Here is an 18,787-nt window from a genome sequence, read left to right as displayed (position 1 = left end):
TGTTGACTGGTGCAATGACTCGCGTAGGCGCTAAGCGAACGAGTGGTGCGGAGCGACTCACCGAGCGCGAGATTGGATGCCTGTGATCGTACATCAACAAGATAAGTCCCTTGACTGAACAGACAACCTTATCTGTGTTCAGTTGTCTCTATATAACCTGCCTATGTCATTCTTAACACTATTCAAGAGTCAAAACTCCTCAGTAGAGAGACTGCAAAACGCAACAACGCAAACACTCGACAGTCTTCGTCAAAACTGGAATCATGTCTACCGACGCACCGGCTGACATCAAAAACGAGGCGTCCATGATGGACGCCGATGCCATCAGCGCCAATGAAGAGGCCCAGCACGCCCTCTACATTGACCCCAAGGAAGAAGCCAAAGTCGTGAGAAAACTGGATATCTTTTTGACGCCTGTCCTCTTCATCGTCTATCTCTCTTGCTTCATTGACAGAGCCAACATTGGTAAGTGAACTCTACGCCCCTAGCAACTCTCAGGTAAAAGTGGAACTAAGAGGTATCCGTAGGCAATGTCAAGGTTGCCGGAATGCCCGAGGCGATTGGAGCCTCTGAATCCCAGTACTCGATCGCCGTCTCTATCTTCTTCATCACGTACATCGTCATCGAAATCCCCTGTGTCATCCTCGTCAAGCGCTTCACGCCTCGATATATTCTAACCTTTCTCTGTCTCGTCTGGACTGGGGCGACTATCGCCAATGGTTTCATCACCAACGTGGGAGGCCTCTATGCTTGTCGTCTGGCTTTAGGCGCTGCAGAAGGAGGTCTTTTTCCTTCGTTGAACATGTATCTCACTCTTGTTTATAAGAGAGATGAGATGGCCAGGCGAGTCTCGTACCTTGTTTCCTGCGTGGCCCTGTCAGGTGCCATCGGTGGACTGCTTGCATATGGGCTGCTGCAAATGGACGGCATTGGAGGATATCCTGGTTGGAGGTCAGTAACTACTTTTTCGCGCCTCTATATGTTGTGGTCAGGCTGACAACTCGCTTCTCAGATGGGTATACATCATCGAAGGCGCTTTCAGTCTGGTATGCGCTTTCGGAATCTGGTTTGGTTTGCCCAGCGATGTTCGGCAGTCATATTTCCTCGACGAGAAGGAGCGGAAGATCATGGAGATTCGCCACCAGCAGCGAATGTCGTACATGGGAGAAGATGTGTTCTCATGGGAAGAAATCAAGTTGGCCGCCACAGATGTCAAGGTCTGGCTATGGTATATTATGTCCCCTCCCCACAACATGAAGCAGAACCTAACAATTCGTTAGCGCTGGAACCCAGTTTTGCCAGAACATTTTGAGCAATGGCTTTGGCACTTTCCTCCCGGCTATCCTGTATGCCATGGGCCATGATCGACTTTCCGCCAATTACTTGACTATCCCAGTCTACGTCCTTGGTGCCATCGGATTCTTTACCTTCGCCTTTCTATCAGACAAGTATCAAAAGTGTGGCCCTGTAAGTCAAGTCGCCGCGTAGCTACGGAAACGGCAGATCTAATATGCTTTAGTTCATCTTGTTTACCAACTCGCTCGGAGGCATTGGCTACATCTTGCTCATTGCCGTTAAGAACAACGCGGTCAAATACTTCGCTACCTTTGTCTGCACTATCGCCGTTTACAACGGTACCGGCCTTAACTTGGCCTGGCTTAACGTGAACATGGCACCGCAATACCGACGAGCCACGGCCATTGGCATCCAGCAAACAATCGGCAACTCTGCTGGAATCGTCGCAGGCCAGGTCTACCGAAAGTCTCCATACATGCTAGGCCATGGTTTTTCTCTTGGGTCCATTGTCGTGGCTAACATTCTGGTGTCTATTCATTTGGCTTACCTCTTGAGGTCCAACAAGGAGAAGGCTGCGATCTTAGCGGGAGAGAGGCCCGACAACCGGAAGAAGACTACAGGAGACCGCGATCTTGAGTTCAAGTATCGCCCTTGATTTGATACCATCCTTCTAGACTGCACTATTCCCTCAGGGTCTGGCTTCTACAGCTAGAGTGGGAAGCTGCAGGGAGTTGGCTGCTCCAGAACGAAGCGGCCAGGTGAGAGGAGTAGGGGTGGAGGAAGGAACTGGATGTAATTGTGTTCAAATGAGGCTCTGCGAGAGCATTGCTTCTGTGGGCTCGCTTGGTCAGAATAGAGCCTGTATCTTCGATCTAGCTTGATGCGTGTTATTAAATGACCCTGGAAGAGAAGGTCTTTGTGCTACGTCCACCAACACGCAGTCAGCATCGCTTGCGACATCCAAAGGGGCCGATTGACTGTGAGTGGAGAATGTGTTAGGGGCTTATCTAGAGAGACCATCATCATGAAGAATCTTGGCCGAATCCATGACCTAACCATGAGTATGTGCCACGGAATGCGATCTATTATCTAAAATGACGGGTCCGAAAGAAGCCACCAGCGACAACAGCAAAAGATACAGTTATCCATACATGACGGCACTGAAACCCAATACCGTAAAACTCTGTATTGAATGGAATCAGTAATCTATAAGCTTTCCATCCTGAGACATGCCGAGAGCTTCGGCAAATCATCCACTGTCCAGTCTGTTACCATGACGAATCCAGGATCATGTGTCATCACCGTTCCCTTAATCCCATCGCCCACGGCCTCAACAACAGCCTGTGGTGTCACACCACATCCCTAGTAATCATCGGTCAGCATCTCTTTGGCAGTTTATCGCAAGATCGATATCAACCTACCCAGAAGACCGGTACTTCGTCGCCCTTGAATGTCTGTCTGTCTCCAAAATCTGGGTCGTGAACATTTCTAATTCCAATCGCCTCTGCGCCGTCCCACCCCCATGCTATCGGCTCGCCATGCGTCGTGAGGTAAGGCCTAGTAATCTTTCTCACTTGCTCAACCTCTTCAATCTCGGAAGTCCTCATGCTCACAACGACTGTCCCACCACAGAAGACACCCGCTGGAAGCACCGGGATATTTGTTTTATACATAGCAGGTCGCTTTCCGTCTTCTTCATGGCAAATCCGATGCCCCGCCTCTTTCAACGCCCTTTCAAATGACAGAGAGCAGCCAATCAAAAAGGCAACATGATCATCCGTCCACTCATCGAGAATGTCTGTTTTTATTGCAACCAAACTACCATTGACTCGGATACGATAGCGAGGAAAGTCGGTCCGGACATCAAAATCAGGCGTCTGGATACATCCGCTGGGGTAGACTCTCGATGGGTCTCCTGGCTTTGTCCAGCCCAGGATGGGACAAGGAACAGGGTTCCGTGCACACAGATCGCGGAAATCAGAGGCATAGGCGGATGGCAAAACGACAAGATTGACCTGAAGGTATCGACCGGCTCTACCTATAGTATCGGTGATGAGGTCATGTCGAGAAAGAAGACGTGATTCATGAGCCTCATTGATAGCGGTCTTCAACATCGTATGATGGCGATTGTCATCCGAGGCGTGCGCCATGATTAAGACGGAACTTGAATGCTCACGGGGAATGGGAAATTCAATAGTTGCGTGGCCAGTCCAATTAATACCTCGAGATAAGGCTTCCTCAGCCTACCTGTAAATAGCACAACAATGTCTCGGTGACGGTGAACGAGATCGCTATCTCCAATATTTCTTCATCCAACATCTTCTGCTCCCTACCTACCCTAAGCCAGTTAAGGAGCAAACCTGGCTCTGGTAGGGCACTAACAACATGTGGCCACAGATATGACTCTACCTGTTAAAGGAATAATAAGGGGGCTGGCTGCTACCGCTCGTCAAGATAGCAGATAACCTAGTCTTCGGGGTGGATACCCGAGCAAGCCCCCTCCCATGTCTCGGGGGGGCAACCCGAACGAATGGCAAAGGTTACCCGGGACTCTCTAAGCGGGAAACAGTTTCCCTTGTACAATCTCAGGTCTTGCAACGGTTTATCTGAGCATTCAGTCTGGGGTATCTCCCCGCAAACCAGGGCCCTCACCTGCATTGATAAGGCAGTGGAATTGTGGAGAACCCAGTCGACCCTCTCAGTTCACCCTGTTCGCATCTTCTTGCATCCACTGCGTCTTGTCATTATATCAAGCCAAATGACTTTGTCAAGCACTCCCGAGTCTGCCGACCAGACTGGTTCTAAGGCCAGGAAACTTCATGTTGCGTGAGCTTCCTTACTTCCAAAGTCTATCTCTCCACTGACCTTGGTTCTAGATGTCTCAGATGTCGTGAGCGCAAAGTCCGATGCTCTGGATCGCACCCATGCGCAAATTGCCAACGCCGCTCCACAGAGTGCGTTTTTGAGCCCGAGGATCGCAAGATCGTCGTATCGGAGAAGTAAGAGCTGCCTTTACCTAGTTTTTCAAGGCCCTTTCTCCTGACATGTTGCGTCCAGCTACTTGAATGAACTGAAGCGGAAAGCCGGCGAGGAGAATGATCCCGCGCAATGCCCCAAGAGACACCAACCCACCCCCAAGCCATCGAAAGCTTCGAGCCCGGTCGATACCGCACACGCCGATGCTCATAGCCATGATGAACCGGAGGTAGATCGCCACATCGATAGCTTCTCAGCTTTGTCGAATCCGCTCGTTACCACTCCGCCTCAGTTTGTCACTGATGTTCGAGGCCGGAAACGTGGGTTCAGCCATCACCACCTGCCATGATGTATCTTTACTAATGGGTATAAATGCACCAGGCTTCCTCGGCCCATCATCCACTTGGGCCTATAGCAGACATATCATGAGCATGATCAGACACAATCTCGACCAAAAAGGTTCCACCGAGGTGCCTCTGAATGTGGACGGTGCTGCATATGCGCTCGAGTTTCCCAACATGAGAAATCTTGGCTCTATCTCGATGGAAGATCTGCCTTCACTTGACCACGCTCTCTATCTCACCAATACGGTCAAGTTCCACGCTGGGCAGACCTACCATCTATTTCATGAGCAAACATTCATGCAAGGGCTGTTCTCACTGTACAATCATGGACCAGACTCATTGAATATCGAGAATCGGATCTGGTTCGTGCATTTCTTTGTGGTTATGGCCCTGGGGAAAGCGCTCCTGGCCCGTGGTGCTTCAAGAACAAATTCTCCCGGTAGCGGATATTTCATCCGTGCTCTAGACATACTGCCAGACGTGAACGGTCTCTATCGAGACCCAATCACAGCGGTGGAGGTATGCTGCGGCTTGGCCTTATACTTGCAATCCGTAGATCACCGGAACAGTGCATTTGTCTACGTAAGCCCGCTCTACCTATTTATCATGTCGACTCCTAACAACTCCACCCAGCTTGGCCTCGGCCTACGCATAGCCCTAACTCAAGGCTATCACCGGGATCTCGGCGGTAATCCTGGTTGCCACAACGACGCGTCACGATATCGCGGTGTTTGGTGGACTCTATACATCATGGACCGCAAGTTTTCCACCCTCATAGGAGCCCCAAGCTCTATCCACGACAACGATATATCTGTCCCGTTTCCCAAGCCTCATCAGTCTGCCCAAAAGTCTTGTGCTCTCGACATGCATGTGAGGCTATCGCAGCTCCTTGCCAAGGTTCTTAATAGTAGGCTCAAATAACCTCTTCCCGTCAACTGCTATCAGCTTCTAACTGCAGCCTCAGCTGTATACTGCGTTGATGAGCACCTTAATTCATCTTTTCTGAGAAACATCCAAGCAACTGTTCGAGAGCTTGCCGACCTGGCCACGGAGATGAACGCCACTCCAGAACTAAAGCTTAGCAATACTGACCCTATCTCCAGAGTCTCTGCAACGGTAAACCTTTGCTATCACCAAGTAAGCTGCTTTAAGACCGCCGTGTATACTTCGCCATGACAAAACTCTCTAACATTGAGCCAGTGTATTGTCCTCGCCATTCGGCCACTCCTAGTATGTCTCTTGCGTGACAAACTCGACAGAAGAACAAGACAAGATCGCCAGGATACTGCCATCATCGAACCTGTGAAAGCATTACTGAGGACTGCCTACGAGTCAGCTCAAAAGTCTCTACGGGTGCTAACTAGGCTACAAGCTCAAGACCTTCTCGGCAAGTTGACCAGAGTTCAGCATGCTGGGAATCTATGGTTAACAGTCTGCGTAGAATACTTTCTCCCATTTGACCTAGACCATGTATTTTCGGCTGGTTTCGTGCTCTCTCTCATCGTTGCGGTCCATCCAGCTTCTGCTGAGGGCGATGAGAGATATCTAGAGACACCATACGGTCTTCTCGACACTCTCATTGCGGGCGGGAATGTGCCTGCCTACTTCAAACGACAGGAACTAAACTGTCTCCGGGATATGCTGCGCTGTTTGATGGAGCCGCATAGCTGTCCAAATCCTCAGGACGCGAATGAGACTGGGTTTCTCTCAGGAACGACCTGTGACCTATCACAGCACGGAGTTTCGCCGAATGAAATGTTGGCGTTGGCAAGTCTTCTTGAAGGTGATTCAATGGTCCAGATTGACCCCGAGGTTGTCGACAGCTGGCTGTGGGAGTCAGTTGGCGCAGAAAGTGTACCTGCGATGGATCAGCCCGCGGGAGAGTGTTAGGGACCAGGTAGAAATACTACAGGGATTCTAAGAGGGAAACTCTTCAGACCTTTCGTCCGTGATTTCCCAATGTTTTACAAACTAGAGCCGTCACGACCTGCTTTCCTGCTATTAGTAGGGGCGGTCTACGAGTTCCTGTTAGAACTCCTGAGACCATCTCGAACACCGAACGCCAAGTTATATAGGGAATAGCCGCCAGAAATCATCAGAAAAATCAGCTTCAAGGTCCTCAACAGCTATCTGATACCATTCTATTCAACAGCATGCAAGGGCCTCTGACCTGCAAATTTGCCTTAACCTTAGAGAGGTTAGAGGTCAGCTCGCCACGACAGCCTCCCCACTTTCACCTCTCCTATTAGGGTTTTATGCGTCAAACTATCGATGTCGATCACAGCATAATTTCTGCCCAAGGCTTTCAGCTAGCCCCAAAATTCAGATTCAACCCAAGAACACATAACCTCTGCTGATCTATATCGCCTCAATCTCAAGTACACCCAATCCCCTGTTTGCGTCGTCAATAGCCGATGCAATCGTCTGAAGATCAGAGGGACTGTTGATCCGAAAAAGAGCTCCCTCAATGGCGTTATAGAGGAAGTATTGACCATCGCCAAGCTCGAAGAGTGACAGGGCCTCCCCGGTGTCGGCCTTCATAGAGAAGAGCGGTTTGACGTCACCATCCAGGCTTTAACCCTTAACGAGTTCGGCTACTTGGCCATACTTGCCCCACTCCATGTCGCCTCCCATTTCTTCATAGTCGTTTGTCCAGTTACTTGGGGGCTCGATCTGTGCACAGTTAGTCAGTCATGGGCTCATGGGGGATGGTGGCCGGAAGACCGCTTTGGAAGAGCTTTACATCCGTGTTGGTCACAAGTGTGCCGTTGACCTCCTTCAGGTTGTTGCTCATGTTGGGCTTTGGCAATATGAGAGAATCTGACAGGAGTGAAGGATGTAATGTGAAAAGGTATTGAGTTGGTATGGGGCCAGGAGTGATAATGGTTACGAACGCATCTCTTATATGCTCCTCCAGGATAGCAGGGAGCCACTGACGTCACCTGGAGTCTCAAGCTGAAGGTGGAAGTGTCTGTGAGTATGCAGATCATGTACAAAACCCTGTCAACTGATGACGTCGAGTCTGAGACAAGACAGCTGTCTGGAGCAAGATTACAAGCTCAGCTATCTCCTTTAAACAACGGCAGCATCAATTTCGCAATAGGTGTTTCAAAGCATTGTTACATTGGGTTATGATGTGTCATATATGAAGATCACGGTGGCACTTGGGTTGAGGAAAAGAGAGACGCTTAGATAGACCCTTTAGCTGATGCTACCCTAAAGATAATAGATAGAGGATAATAAGAATAGGCAAAGAAGATCTAAAGCTTTACCTTAATTACGATATATCTTTACTTAATTATGCTTAAGGAGGGCTAGGTAGCCAACCCTCTTCATGTTCTGGTGTCTCGTTATTTCTCGACCTGCGTGGGTAGTCTTTGATGCTGTGCCTGATACCATTGGTAGAGGGGCCTACGTTTGTGCGATGTATGACACCCCGTGTTCAGGCGTAGTGTAGATGGCTTATAAGTTATCAGTTCGAAGCTGATCGGCTGATAGATTCATGAATTCCCCGGAAGAACCTCCGACAAATAGTCGATTAATAGATCTGCACGTACAGCTTGTTTTGAAGGTCCTTTACAAAAAGGTCAAACCACTCCTGTAGCAGTCTGATAATAATGACATATACGACGAAAGGTCTATTGAAATAGGCCCTATCAGCCCACTGAGCGGTAATTGTTAACTCCTCGTCCATCGATCAAGTGTCCGAGCCACTCGTCATCGAGGTGGACTAGAACTGCAAATTGCATTCTGAGCCTAGTAGAGCATCCTTATCCGTTAGGTAATTAGCGCTGCGTGCGACCGTAGCTCTATTATCTTCTTCTCATCTTCCGCGCCTGCCTTCGGTAGGTGGGTCGAATTCCGTCCGAGGTGCAACTGGAGCTCGACTTGTGTTGGGGAAGCCATGCTCACACTTTAAAATAGTAGCTCAAGATTACTTCAGTAAGAGGTTGCGCAAACTGGCATAAGTAGCCTATTGTGATCACCGATGAAAGGAGTTGGGAACGATGTTTTACGGTACTGGGTGTTGATACCGTCATGCATTAATGACCGTGTTTTTTGCTATTGTGGCTGGTGGCTTCTTGTCATCATTGCAGACAATTAACAATGACAGGAGTTGGAATTCTCATCTAGGGCTTTGCTCATTTCTAACATGACATGGATCCAAACTGAAGAGACTTGATCCGGAGCCGAGTTTGGATAGGCTGCAAGCCTACCAACAGAAGAAATCTGTGGAAGGCGCCAGTTGGTAATCAGACATAGCTAATTCAAAGCGAATATTTGTTAGCTATGAGCTGATGAAGTGGCTGCGAAACCTACCGGTAGAGCAGTCTAGGAAAGGGTATTTTTGGGCAAACTCCTGGCTAATCTTCCATCCCAAAAAATTGTCAATTCCCAGAAAGTGAGCTACATCAGTTCCAGGGTAACTCTCAGGTGATAGAGGCGAGCCTTTGCTGCAACCTCGGGGAATGGGTTCTTCAGCTAGCATCCGTCGATCAAGCTCTGCGATAATAGCCTCTTCCACTGGGTCCGCGACAGGTCCGTACAGGTTCTGCATCTCGGGGCCAACCTCGAACAGGATCCAAGAGGCGTCAGTAAGGTAGTTCCGGCAAGTACCACTTTGTGTGCAGCCGGACTTGTCTCGGCGAAGGATCTGATTCTCGAAGATGTCGAGCACATTGACGGCTACACCCCGTTGTGGTTGCTCGACAACAGAGTTGAGAACGAGATCCTTTGTCAATGTATCCAAGTCAACCGACTCATGATCTAGCACCAACTGATCTCGTAACTCAGGCCAGTTGAAGAGGTCAAGGCCCCAGAAATGGGTAGGCTGTCTGGATTGTAGCGGTGTCGGGCGGAATGGTGCTGGCACCTTGTCCTTGGGTTCGAGACCAAGCCGCCAACTCAGGACTTTTTCCATATACCTAGCTCCATTCTGTTTTGTCAGCAAGGCATTGGGTGTTAAATCTAGTCATAATATCACTTACTACACCATATACATATGACTCCAGACCCATGCAGCGAGTCCCAAAGTCTATCGCAACGCGGACGAGCTTCTGGTTCCACTCATCGTCCTGGTTTGGTAGTGTAGATGTTGATTTTCTCTTGATATACTTGTCGCAAGCGTCAAGGAGTTTAGATCCAAGGACGGTTATAGATGTTACGACAATTTGGTTTTGAGAAAACATCCATGTTGGTAAGGGCATCGTCAACCCTGCCTCATCATGCCCATTCGCTGGCCAGGTGCTGGTACAGACGTTTAAAAAATCCGAGTAGCTCTCGAGGGGGTCGTGCAGCAGCTGGAGGTTCGATATACCTGGATCAGCCGCCCTTTGAGCCTGTGTAGTCACGCTGCCGGTATCAAGTTCAGTGTTGGGGCTTTGGTGAGCTAGTGGCTCTACTTCTGCCAATGGTGAGACTGACGAGTCGCGATGTCCTCTCTCATCCGCAGGAGGCGTGGCTGTATCTTGGGATCCCCCGAGTACCGTGTCGAACACCTCATCATCTGTGATATATTAGTAATTGGTAAGAGCAGGCACGGATGGCGAAAGCGGAGCATAAGCTACAGAGATAGTGCGGAGGTAACTTGCCGGCTGCGGCCGAAGCTGCGTTGCTCAAGCTCAACAGCTTTTTTCGCAGCCGGAGAAGAGCATCTTGTAGCCGCCTGTTTTCCTCCATCAGCTTGAGATGGGTCTCAAGTAAAGTTGCATAACGACTGCCCTGGTCTCCGGATGCAACCGCCTGCTGCAGCAGGGCAACCGTTTCCTCGAGGCTGCGCACATGAGCAATATTCTTCTCGCGGAGGCACTGCTGAGAGATGCGGTTCTGGGCCCTCTTCCGTCCTCGTTCCGCTCCGTCTGGCCCAGAGTCTGCCTTTCTCTTTCCTGCTCGGCGAGAAGGCTTGTTGTTTGGGGGCATAATGGCAGAAACTTGGCGTTGGCAAAATAAACGGATTGATAGTAGTGGCGGTCGGAGAACGCGCGGGGACCCAGTGAGGATTTCCCAAGTATTTATGTTAGAGATCCTGGCCGGGGATCTCATGTACCCCGGCTCCGAACAAAGCTAGTTCCCGTCTCCTGCGCGGGGTCAGGGGCATGTGCCCATGGGACGGATCAATGGAGACGCTAGAGACGCAGGTTAATGCGGGGTCACCTCGATTTGCAAGAGCCGATGTGACTTGATTCGATTTCTTTCCGCAGGGATGGGGTTGAGGCAAATGTAAGGGAAGGCCGAGGGGAGTTTTGTGGGCTACCTAGGTAACTCTCAAGGTGCCCGGCTTTCCCTATCCACGCATATCGCTGCAGAGCTTCCGTGACCGAATTGTCCGTCATCAACGGCGCATGAGTAAGAATAGCAGGATTATCGAGTGATTCATATTCATGCCGACTTTCTCTATCACCCAATAAGTTCCTCTGGCACTTCCACAGTCTTGTCTCTCAAGTAATCAGCAAACCCCTTCCCGAACGCGTCCAACCTGGTCGAGCTGCTAACGCCCCGGCCTAAAATGCCATAGATCACAAAATGCACAGCAAAGATGTGCCCAAACTCGACCCGTTCGATAGTGTAGCTGTCATCCGCATCGTCGCCAAGAAGACACCACATCTGTTCCCGCGAAAGATATGTCCGCAGCCAGTCCCACTGACGCTGAGTGCGTACAAATACTCCCACGTTGAGGTTGCCACCCTTGTCGCCGGATCGTGCAAGTGCCACGTCTCCGAGTCTGATCTTCTTCTTCGGGCCGGTGAGCGCGACCGGAGAGGCCGTATCGTAGCTGTCTCGGCTGGAGAGGGGTCCAAAAACAGGTGGGATCCCGGCATCGATTGGGGGATGAATAGACGAGGAGACAGCGTCGTTAATGAACGTGACTGTCTCTCGAATAGCCGACTGCTCCCAAATAGCAGGGTAGTAGGCGAGAAAAGGCTTAGGAAACGCGGTGCGCATGTCCAGAGAGCAGTGAAATCCTGATTTTCAACACTTAGCATGCTTGACACATGTACGGCCAAGTCTGCCATGCTGTTCCTGGGGGTCTTACCATGGAAGTGTTTGAGTGAGATGTCTGAGATAGCTTTGGGAACTAACATGAGTGACTTCGAATTCTTGCCTTGCGCAATTATTCGTATATACATGGTGCTGCTATCTTGTGTACGAGGGTTATCGGCCGGTACTCCCACCCTTTAATCTCGAGGTTAGTATTTAATTCTCATCAATTCGCCGACAACAGACTTACCGTTGGAACTCTAGTATACCTATCTCGTTGGCTTTATCCCCAAGCTGAAGACGTACCTGCTTCTCGAGCAAGTCACATTTCGCCTCCCAGTCATATCCAGCCGTGTTCAGCAGCAACTGAGACTCGTAACCACCCTTGTAGAAGATGGCCGCCTTTGTCGATGGCGGCGGAGGTAGGCCCCGTATTCCATTGACACGAACCCTGCAAAGGATGTTAGCCATCGCGAAACTTAGACGTAACCAGGATTATTCGCCGTGATCTACGCGCGCAACTTACCGGTTTGGCCCTACTTCCTTGATAGTGACCTCGTCAAGGACAGCTTTCGAATCACTATGAAGATAGACGTTCCCTTGGAGTTCGTAGAGAAGCTGGCACTTTACCGTATCTTCGTCCACAAACCCACCTGTTCCGGGGTGCTTTGTTATTACGCACGATCCATCTGCGTCCACTTCTGCGATGGGAAATCCTGGGTGGATGAAGCGCTCCCAACCACCATACTTGGCATCGGTAAAACCAGCATAGTTGCCTCCAGTCACATATGCCGAACATTCAATCAGATGGCCTGCAACCAACCCGCCGGCTAGCTGGTTGTAATCCGTGTCACTCCATGACCACCAGTACCACGCAGCAGCGATGACGGGGGAGGCATCAGACACTCGGCCTGCAATGACGATGTCAGCACCGTTCCTGAATGCGGCAACGATCCCGCGGGCGCCTAAGTAGGCATTGGCTGACACGATTGCTTCAGGATTCAAATCGGAAGACAGCGTCATCCCTTGCTCGAACTTGACGCTGCTGCCCACTGAGTCAAGATGTGGCAACGGGGAGGATTATACAACTTGTATGCGCTCACGAACTTCGAGGAGGACGTCATCACCAGAGATATACGCCACGGTCAAGTTGGCATTCCTCTCCTTCACCAACTCCGCAACAGCCTCGGCCAATCCTTTTGGGTTGAGGGCACCTCCGTTGAGGGCAACTTTGATTCCCTTCGTATTGATCACATCCAAGGTCATTTTCAAGCCTTCCAAGGCAGAGGATTCGTATCCAGGGTGTTTTCCGTTGGCGAAAGCCTCCGCATTTGCCGCTAGGTTGACTTCTGTCGATCATATTCATCTTTGTTCAATCCGCAGACCAATGTGCGTGCTTACCCGCAAGGTAGTCACCGGTGATAAAGTCGACATCTCCAAGGGTTGCCTGTTTCAGCAACTCCTCCGCAGGATCACCTGTTTAATAGCGTCAGAATCTGGTACTAAATACGTACTGGGGGATCAGGTAGCCAAACCGCAGTAGCCAGAACAGTTGGCAATGCGAACGGGCCGCTTCCCCAGCTCTCCTTGCCTCCAAGAGGTCATGATGTTTGTTCAGTTTGGATTTTTTCCCCCTTTTCTTCGCTTTTCTTTTCTTTCGAAGGAGTATTGAGGAAGAAGTCACCGAAGTAGCTCAAGATGTCAAGTGCTGGGGCCAAATTACCGCATCGGTGGCTGGGATGGGACTTGGTGACAGATTCCCACACGTTTTTATCGCAACCTTATTCCACAGTATCGGATAATCCAGAGGTAGCATTCATAGCGTGGAATGGGAGGTATCGCTTAGTCTATCCAGTGATCGGCATCGCGTTCTTTCTCATGGTGCCGAGGATTCTGCTGAACTATCTGACTCAGAAAAACCTGACAACTACATTAATGTGTCGCCAAATAATCAACTCATCGCAACGATGATTCAGTGGCTGTTATAGCCCGTTTAATGATGCAGAGAAATAAAATCGAGCCAATATTACGACGGTGAATAGTTATGCTATTGGTACCGAACCGAATCCTGTACATTGCGATTAAGAACGATGGACGACTACTCTGTCCAGAAAGAAAGTGCACGCATCTTGCACGATAATCTTCTCCGTGACGAGCGGCTCGCTTTACCACCTTCTTTCACCGAGAGCACGGAGAAAATTACTTTCATTGGCGACCCGAGGCCATTCATCCCCACGCCTTGCAAGATTACCGAATCTGTATCTTCCTTGACTGCTCTCCTAGCGGCGGCAGCTAGTGCTGTCGCTGCTGATCGTTATAGCATTGGGTACCAAAAGATCGAGATCAACACGTGAGTCATACAGCGTTTCGTCGAGTCAAGTAAGGGGGGTGAGCGTATGATCGAGACTAACTAGGAATAGGGATCTTGCATCTATCTTCCTGGAATCTGTTCTTCTCCCAACGGTCAACGGCAAGTCGTTCCTTGAGCACCCGCAGATCATGTCTGAGGTGAAGAAGGGAGGCTTGTATGACTTGAACCTACCTATCCACGTCGCGGCCACGAATGTCTATAAGACGAAAGATGGTCGCTTTTATCACCTTCACGGATCCATGAATCCTGCGCCGACAATGAGTATGCTTGGCATTGAAAAGCAAGATGTCACTAGAGAGGAGGCCATTCAGATCTACGCAGATCACGTGGTCCAATACGACGCAAAGTTTCTCGAAGACAAAGCCAACGATGAACTCCGGCAAGCCGGCGTGACCTGTCTCACCCCTGACGAGTTTTTCGCCTCCGATCACGGCAAAGTCATCAGCGCAGAGCCCTTATGGAACAAGACAAGCCTGCCCGCGCCGCGCAGTACCTGGCCAGCACCTGAAAATGAAGGCTTTAAGCCTCTAGCAGGTATTCGTGTCATCGACTTCTCTCGAGTTATTGCGGCCCCGGTTATCTCTAAGCTATTGGCTGTCTTGGGCGCAGAAGTGATCAAGGTAACCAACGAAAACCTTCCTGATCTGTCCGTTCTCTGGGTCGACCTCAGCACCGGCAAGAAAGATACCAATATCGATATGAAGACTGTCGAAGGCAAATCTACGTTTGCAAAACTCGTCGAGGGGGCCGATGTTCTTATCGATGGGTACCGACCAGGCGCATTGGCACGGCTTGGTTTCGATTCAGACAGCTTGCGCAAGATCAATCCGACTCTAATCTACGCACGAGAAAACTGTTACGGTTTCAAGGGTCCTCTGGCCCATCGGTCCGGGTGGCAGCAAATCAGCGATTGTCTAGTAGGCATCTCGTGGCTTCAAGGTCAGTTCATGGGGCTGGATGAGCCAGTCGTTCCATTGCTACGTAAGTATTCCACGCACTTTCTTTCACTTAATCAATTTTACTCACAGTATTTCTAGCGAATTCAGATTACCAGGTCGGCCTGGTTGGCGCTATCGCCATTTTACAGGCCTTGTTAGAGCGCACTCAACAAGACGCCACGTACAACATTGATGTCAGCTTGACGCAGTATAATATCTGGTACTACAGGCTCGGGCAGTACAACGAGCTGCAGTGCAAGGAGCTTTTATCTCGAAACCAGGGTTTCCATGTCAGGCATTTTGATGAGATGCAGACTTTGCTTGTCAAAACCCATGCAGCTATCAAAAAGGTCCGGCCGGATATTTTTGAACACCCAGAGTACTTTTGGAAGATATCTGGGAGGGAATGGGGTATCGAAGATGAAATCTCTGTTCTAGCTCCGGCGTTCAAGCTCGAGAAGTCGCGTCTAGAATATCTGATCCCGTCAGGATCACGGGGACGATCTAAACCGGAGTGGTAGACCTGGTCGAACTGGCTGTTATGTTGTGATACGGAGAGAGCAAGACATGTATCATAGCATCAGAATACATAGAGCTCAGCACCGCATTGTACACCTAGGTCTAGAGTGCAAGAGAAAAAAAGGTTCTTCCGCGCTGTTTCACTGAACGTCGGACTGTAGTAACACTGTGAATCTCTGGAAACAACGACATGGCCATAATAAGAGAACACATTTATTGGCTCATACCAATAATAAACCCCAATAGATTAGACATGGTAACTCAGAATAATCCTATCTGGCTGCTGGTACCCGTTGTCGCTCGAGCCTAAGTAGGTTGCAAAGCAAAGCAAGGGTAACCTGCACTGAGCACCGGCACGCTCTCATGCACTCCCCTAGCTGGTTTCGTGTAAATTACGAAATAGCCCCTCAAGATCCATTTCGAATTGGCACTTCCGAGTCATGGTCTGGTGACGGAGTCCACGAAGAGTCCGAGCCCGAGCCTTTCTCTAAAAGCTAAAGTAGCCCGTCTTGGCGCTCGAGGTGTGTCAGAAATTTCCTTGTCAGAAATATCTCCCCCTTGTAGCTGACCCACTAACTAGCTTGGTGTGTTGATCCAGTTCACGCAACTTCGGACCGGCTCATCTCCCGCTTATACCCACCTACAAGATGGGGATCGAAGTGAGAGGAAGGTTTAGATCATGTGCATAATTCAGCCTTCTCTTTGTTGTTATGGCTTGCTGTGCGGTAGCCGCTTACGTCGTTTTTCGATTTCTTGGAGCATACGAGAAGCTGCTCTACTCCCTCAAACCACCCTATGATGCCTCCAAAAGTAGCAATGTGGAGAGGCCAGTGTTCGAAGCCACGACAAGAGCCTCACAAACACAAGTACAGGTCCACGTCTTTAGTCTAGACGGCCTCACATGTGGTTCTTGTGTCACAACCCTTCGTACCACCATCGAGGAAGTTCCTGGTGTTCTTCAGGCATCTATATCCCTCGCCTTGCTCCGAGCTCGAGTCACATCCACTGAGGCAGTGACACGGACGACCATCATAAACGCGATTCGTTCTGCTGGTTATGGCGCCAATCCCACTCCTGTGTCTAACTCTCATGGCTGGGTCGGCCTCCTGTCCTCGATCCAGTCGCCATTGGATAACAGGATGCGCAATGTTCTTGCTTGGCGACGTGCCTTCACTGTCTCGGCCCTGGCGTCGCTGATGATCCCTTTGATTCATTGCGTGTCCAGCATGTTGCATCTTGGGTCTGATCCCTTTATAGATCTCGCCCTATGTGTAGCCATTGTTGTCAGTCTTGTGGCCAGTTTGGGTATCCATATCGAGTCAGCGCGTGCCATATGGTACTTGCGTAAACCCGATATGTCGACACTTGGCTCGTTTGGTATCCTTCTCTCGCTGGTGCAGGGGATTTCTCGTGCCTGCACGGCTAATCAGTCTGGCACCTATCGGTTTTACCATCCTGCCTTGGATTCTATTCCGATCTTGTCCACTTGCGTACTGGGCAGTCGGCTACTCAAGACCGCCTTGACTCAACGCAGCCTCGACTTTGGCTCGCCCCTAGTTAATCTGATTCAAGTTACGGCAACGGTCTGCCGCGATGCTAGCGGGGAGAATCCCATTACTGAGCCCATCGACATGGTCTCGCCCGGTGATTTTGTTGTCGTTGACCAAGGACAGCACATACCTGCCGATGGCGTTGTGGTCAGCTCAGACTCAGTTCTTATCACCGAATCCTGGCTTAACGGTTCAAACTTACCGCGAACGGTTCATATTGGCGATGCTGTGTTCGCTGGGTGCCGTGTTGAGCACGGAACACTCGTTCTTTCAGTCAAGTCCTGTGGTCTCTCCACACGATTGGGGGCGATGTTGGAATCTGTGGTTTCTGGGGAATTCAAACCCCAGGAATCGCGCATCGGCAGTGCGGTCCAGTACTTCACTACTTCTATCATTGTCTTTGCGGCTGCCGTATGTGTAGCACAAGGCTACTCCCTACCCGAAGGCAGCTTGACGGAGATGCTTGGCCGGGCATCAGGCATCATGCTGGCTGCATGCCCATGTGCCTTGAGCTTGAGTGTTCCTACTTGCAAGTTGCTAGCGACAGGTTTGTAGACATCAGTGCAACCGTTGAGTTAAATGGGTAACTAACGCTTTGATACAGTGAGAGCATCGAAGGCCGGTATCCGGCTAGTTACCACGTACAGTCGATTCAAGGATGTGGCAGGCGTCCGAACACTCTTCTTCGACAAGACAGGAACACTCACACACGGCGACCTACGCGTCCGATACGTTTCCCTTGCACCATATCCGTCACTGCAGAGCACTCTCATCTGGAGAGCCATCTGGGAGCTGGAAAAGGATGTTGAGCATCCAGTGGCGCATGCCATAGTCCGCGAGAGCCTTCGGCAGATGGGCAGCCTAGGTTCCCCGCAGCCCACAGAAAGAACTCCAGGCACGCTCGTGCCTGAAGTGTCGCATGACCTGGGTCGTGGGGTCCAAGGCACTGTGACTTCCAAAGTCTCATTAAGTAAATGGCACCTAGCTATCGGGAGCCGCAAGTTCATCGAGTCATTGGGTGTCCAAGTTGACTTTTCCAGCATCCCTGCGGACTTGAGGTGTGCCGTCACCACCCCAGTTGTTGTGGCCATCAACGGAACGCAAGTCGGCGTGATAGTCTTCGAAGATGTGGTTCGATCTGAGGCCATCACCGTCATAAAGGAGCTGAAGAAGATGGGCATCAACATCGGCATGATCACGGGCGACAATGCTGCCTCCGCAACTGCAGTGTCGCGCCAGGTCGGCATAGACGCCGACATGGTTTTCGCCAACTCGCTACCACAGGACAAAGCAGGGGTAGTTACCCGATTTCGTCGTCACGGGCCAGTCTTGGTTGTTGGTGACAACCTCAATGACCTTCCGTGTTTCATGTCAGCGTCTTTCAGTGTCTGCGTTCCTGGCCAAGAGATTGCGTTTGGGGATTTCGATGCCGCAGATGCGACTCTAACTCCATTCACAACCGGAAACAGTAAGTCAGATCCGGAGTTTTTGAGACACATTCCCTTTCTCGTCTACCTATCACGGAGAACTGTTGGAGTCGTCTCGCAGAACATGGGGTGGGCAGTAGCTTACAACGCACTCTCACTCCTTTGGGCTTCAGGTGTTATTGGTTTTGCAAAGCCTTTGTCTTCGTGAGTTATATTCCATTTAGCCATTTCCTTTCTGAATAATCACTAACTCATCAAATGCAGTGTTTGGTTCAGCCTGGGTATGGGTTTCAGTAGTGCCGTTGTTCTCTTGAATAGTTCAAGGATTGGAAGGGAAAATAAGAGATTGGCATTCTCTGAATAGGTCTAGTTGGATTTATCAGTTGTT

At 50.2% G+C, this 18,787-nt stretch overlaps 5 protein-coding genes across 5 annotated transcripts; 3 read left to right on the top strand and 2 right to left on the bottom strand.

Annotated features, from left to right (window-relative positions):
* Positions 1 to 263: 263 nt before the first annotated feature.
* LRP88_03526 (uncharacterized protein) lies at positions 264 to 1,951 on the top strand (the record flags this gene model as incomplete). Its single annotated transcript, XM_083240145.1, has 5 exons — positions 264 to 465; positions 528 to 951; positions 1,013 to 1,228; positions 1,281 to 1,467; positions 1,520 to 1,951. 5 exons carry the CDS (start codon positions 264 to 266, stop codon positions 1,949 to 1,951), a joined length of 1,461 nt encoding a protein of 486 aa, XP_083105275.1.
* A 6,878-nt stretch (positions 1,952 to 8,829) lies between these two features.
* On the bottom strand, positions 8,830 to 10,535 carry LRP88_03525 (bZIP transcription factor; the record flags this gene model as incomplete). Its single annotated transcript, XM_083240144.1, has 4 exons — positions 8,830 to 8,879; positions 8,937 to 9,552; positions 9,605 to 10,122; positions 10,184 to 10,535. The coding sequence occupies 4 exons, from the start codon at positions 10,533 to 10,535 to the stop codon at positions 8,830 to 8,832; spliced, it is 1,536 nt and encodes a 511-aa protein (XP_083105274.1).
* Positions 10,536 to 11,012: 477 nt separating this feature from the next.
* On the bottom strand, positions 11,013 to 13,199 carry LRP88_03524 (acyclic terpene utilization AtuA family protein; the record flags this gene model as incomplete). Its single annotated transcript, XM_083240143.1, has 7 exons — positions 11,013 to 11,578; positions 11,650 to 11,789; positions 11,845 to 12,045; positions 12,121 to 12,646; positions 12,698 to 12,943; positions 12,996 to 13,070; positions 13,130 to 13,199. 7 exons carry the CDS (start codon positions 13,197 to 13,199, stop codon positions 11,013 to 11,015), a joined length of 1,824 nt encoding a protein of 607 aa, XP_083105273.1.
* Positions 13,200 to 13,684: 485 nt separating this feature from the next.
* On the top strand, positions 13,685 to 15,424 carry LRP88_03523 (uncharacterized protein; the record flags this gene model as incomplete). The annotated part of the gene is made up of 3 exons (XM_083240142.1): positions 13,685 to 13,944; positions 14,015 to 14,946; positions 15,003 to 15,424. 3 exons carry the CDS (start codon positions 13,685 to 13,687, stop codon positions 15,422 to 15,424), a joined length of 1,614 nt encoding a protein of 537 aa, XP_083105272.1.
* Positions 15,425 to 16,402: 978 nt separating this feature from the next.
* LRP88_03522 (haloacid dehalogenase-like hydrolase-domain-containing protein) lies at positions 16,403 to 18,713 on the top strand (the record flags this gene model as incomplete). The annotated part of the gene is made up of 3 exons (XM_083240141.1): positions 16,403 to 17,519; positions 17,577 to 18,440; positions 18,664 to 18,713. The coding sequence occupies 3 exons, from the start codon at positions 16,403 to 16,405 to the stop codon at positions 18,711 to 18,713; spliced, it is 2,031 nt and encodes a 676-aa protein (XP_083105271.1).
* Between the last annotated feature and the right edge of the window lie 74 nt (positions 18,714 to 18,787).

Source organism: Fusarium phalaenopsidis (genome assembly GCF_050370095.1).
Source record: "Fusarium phalaenopsidis strain FUZ10S chromosome Unknown contig_32286, whole genome shotgun sequence".
Lineage (NCBI taxonomy): Eukaryota > Fungi > Ascomycota > Sordariomycetes > Hypocreales > Nectriaceae > Fusarium > Fusarium phalaenopsidis.
Note: the sequence above shows the minus strand (reverse complement) of the source record. Positions and strands in the feature narration are given on the sequence as shown.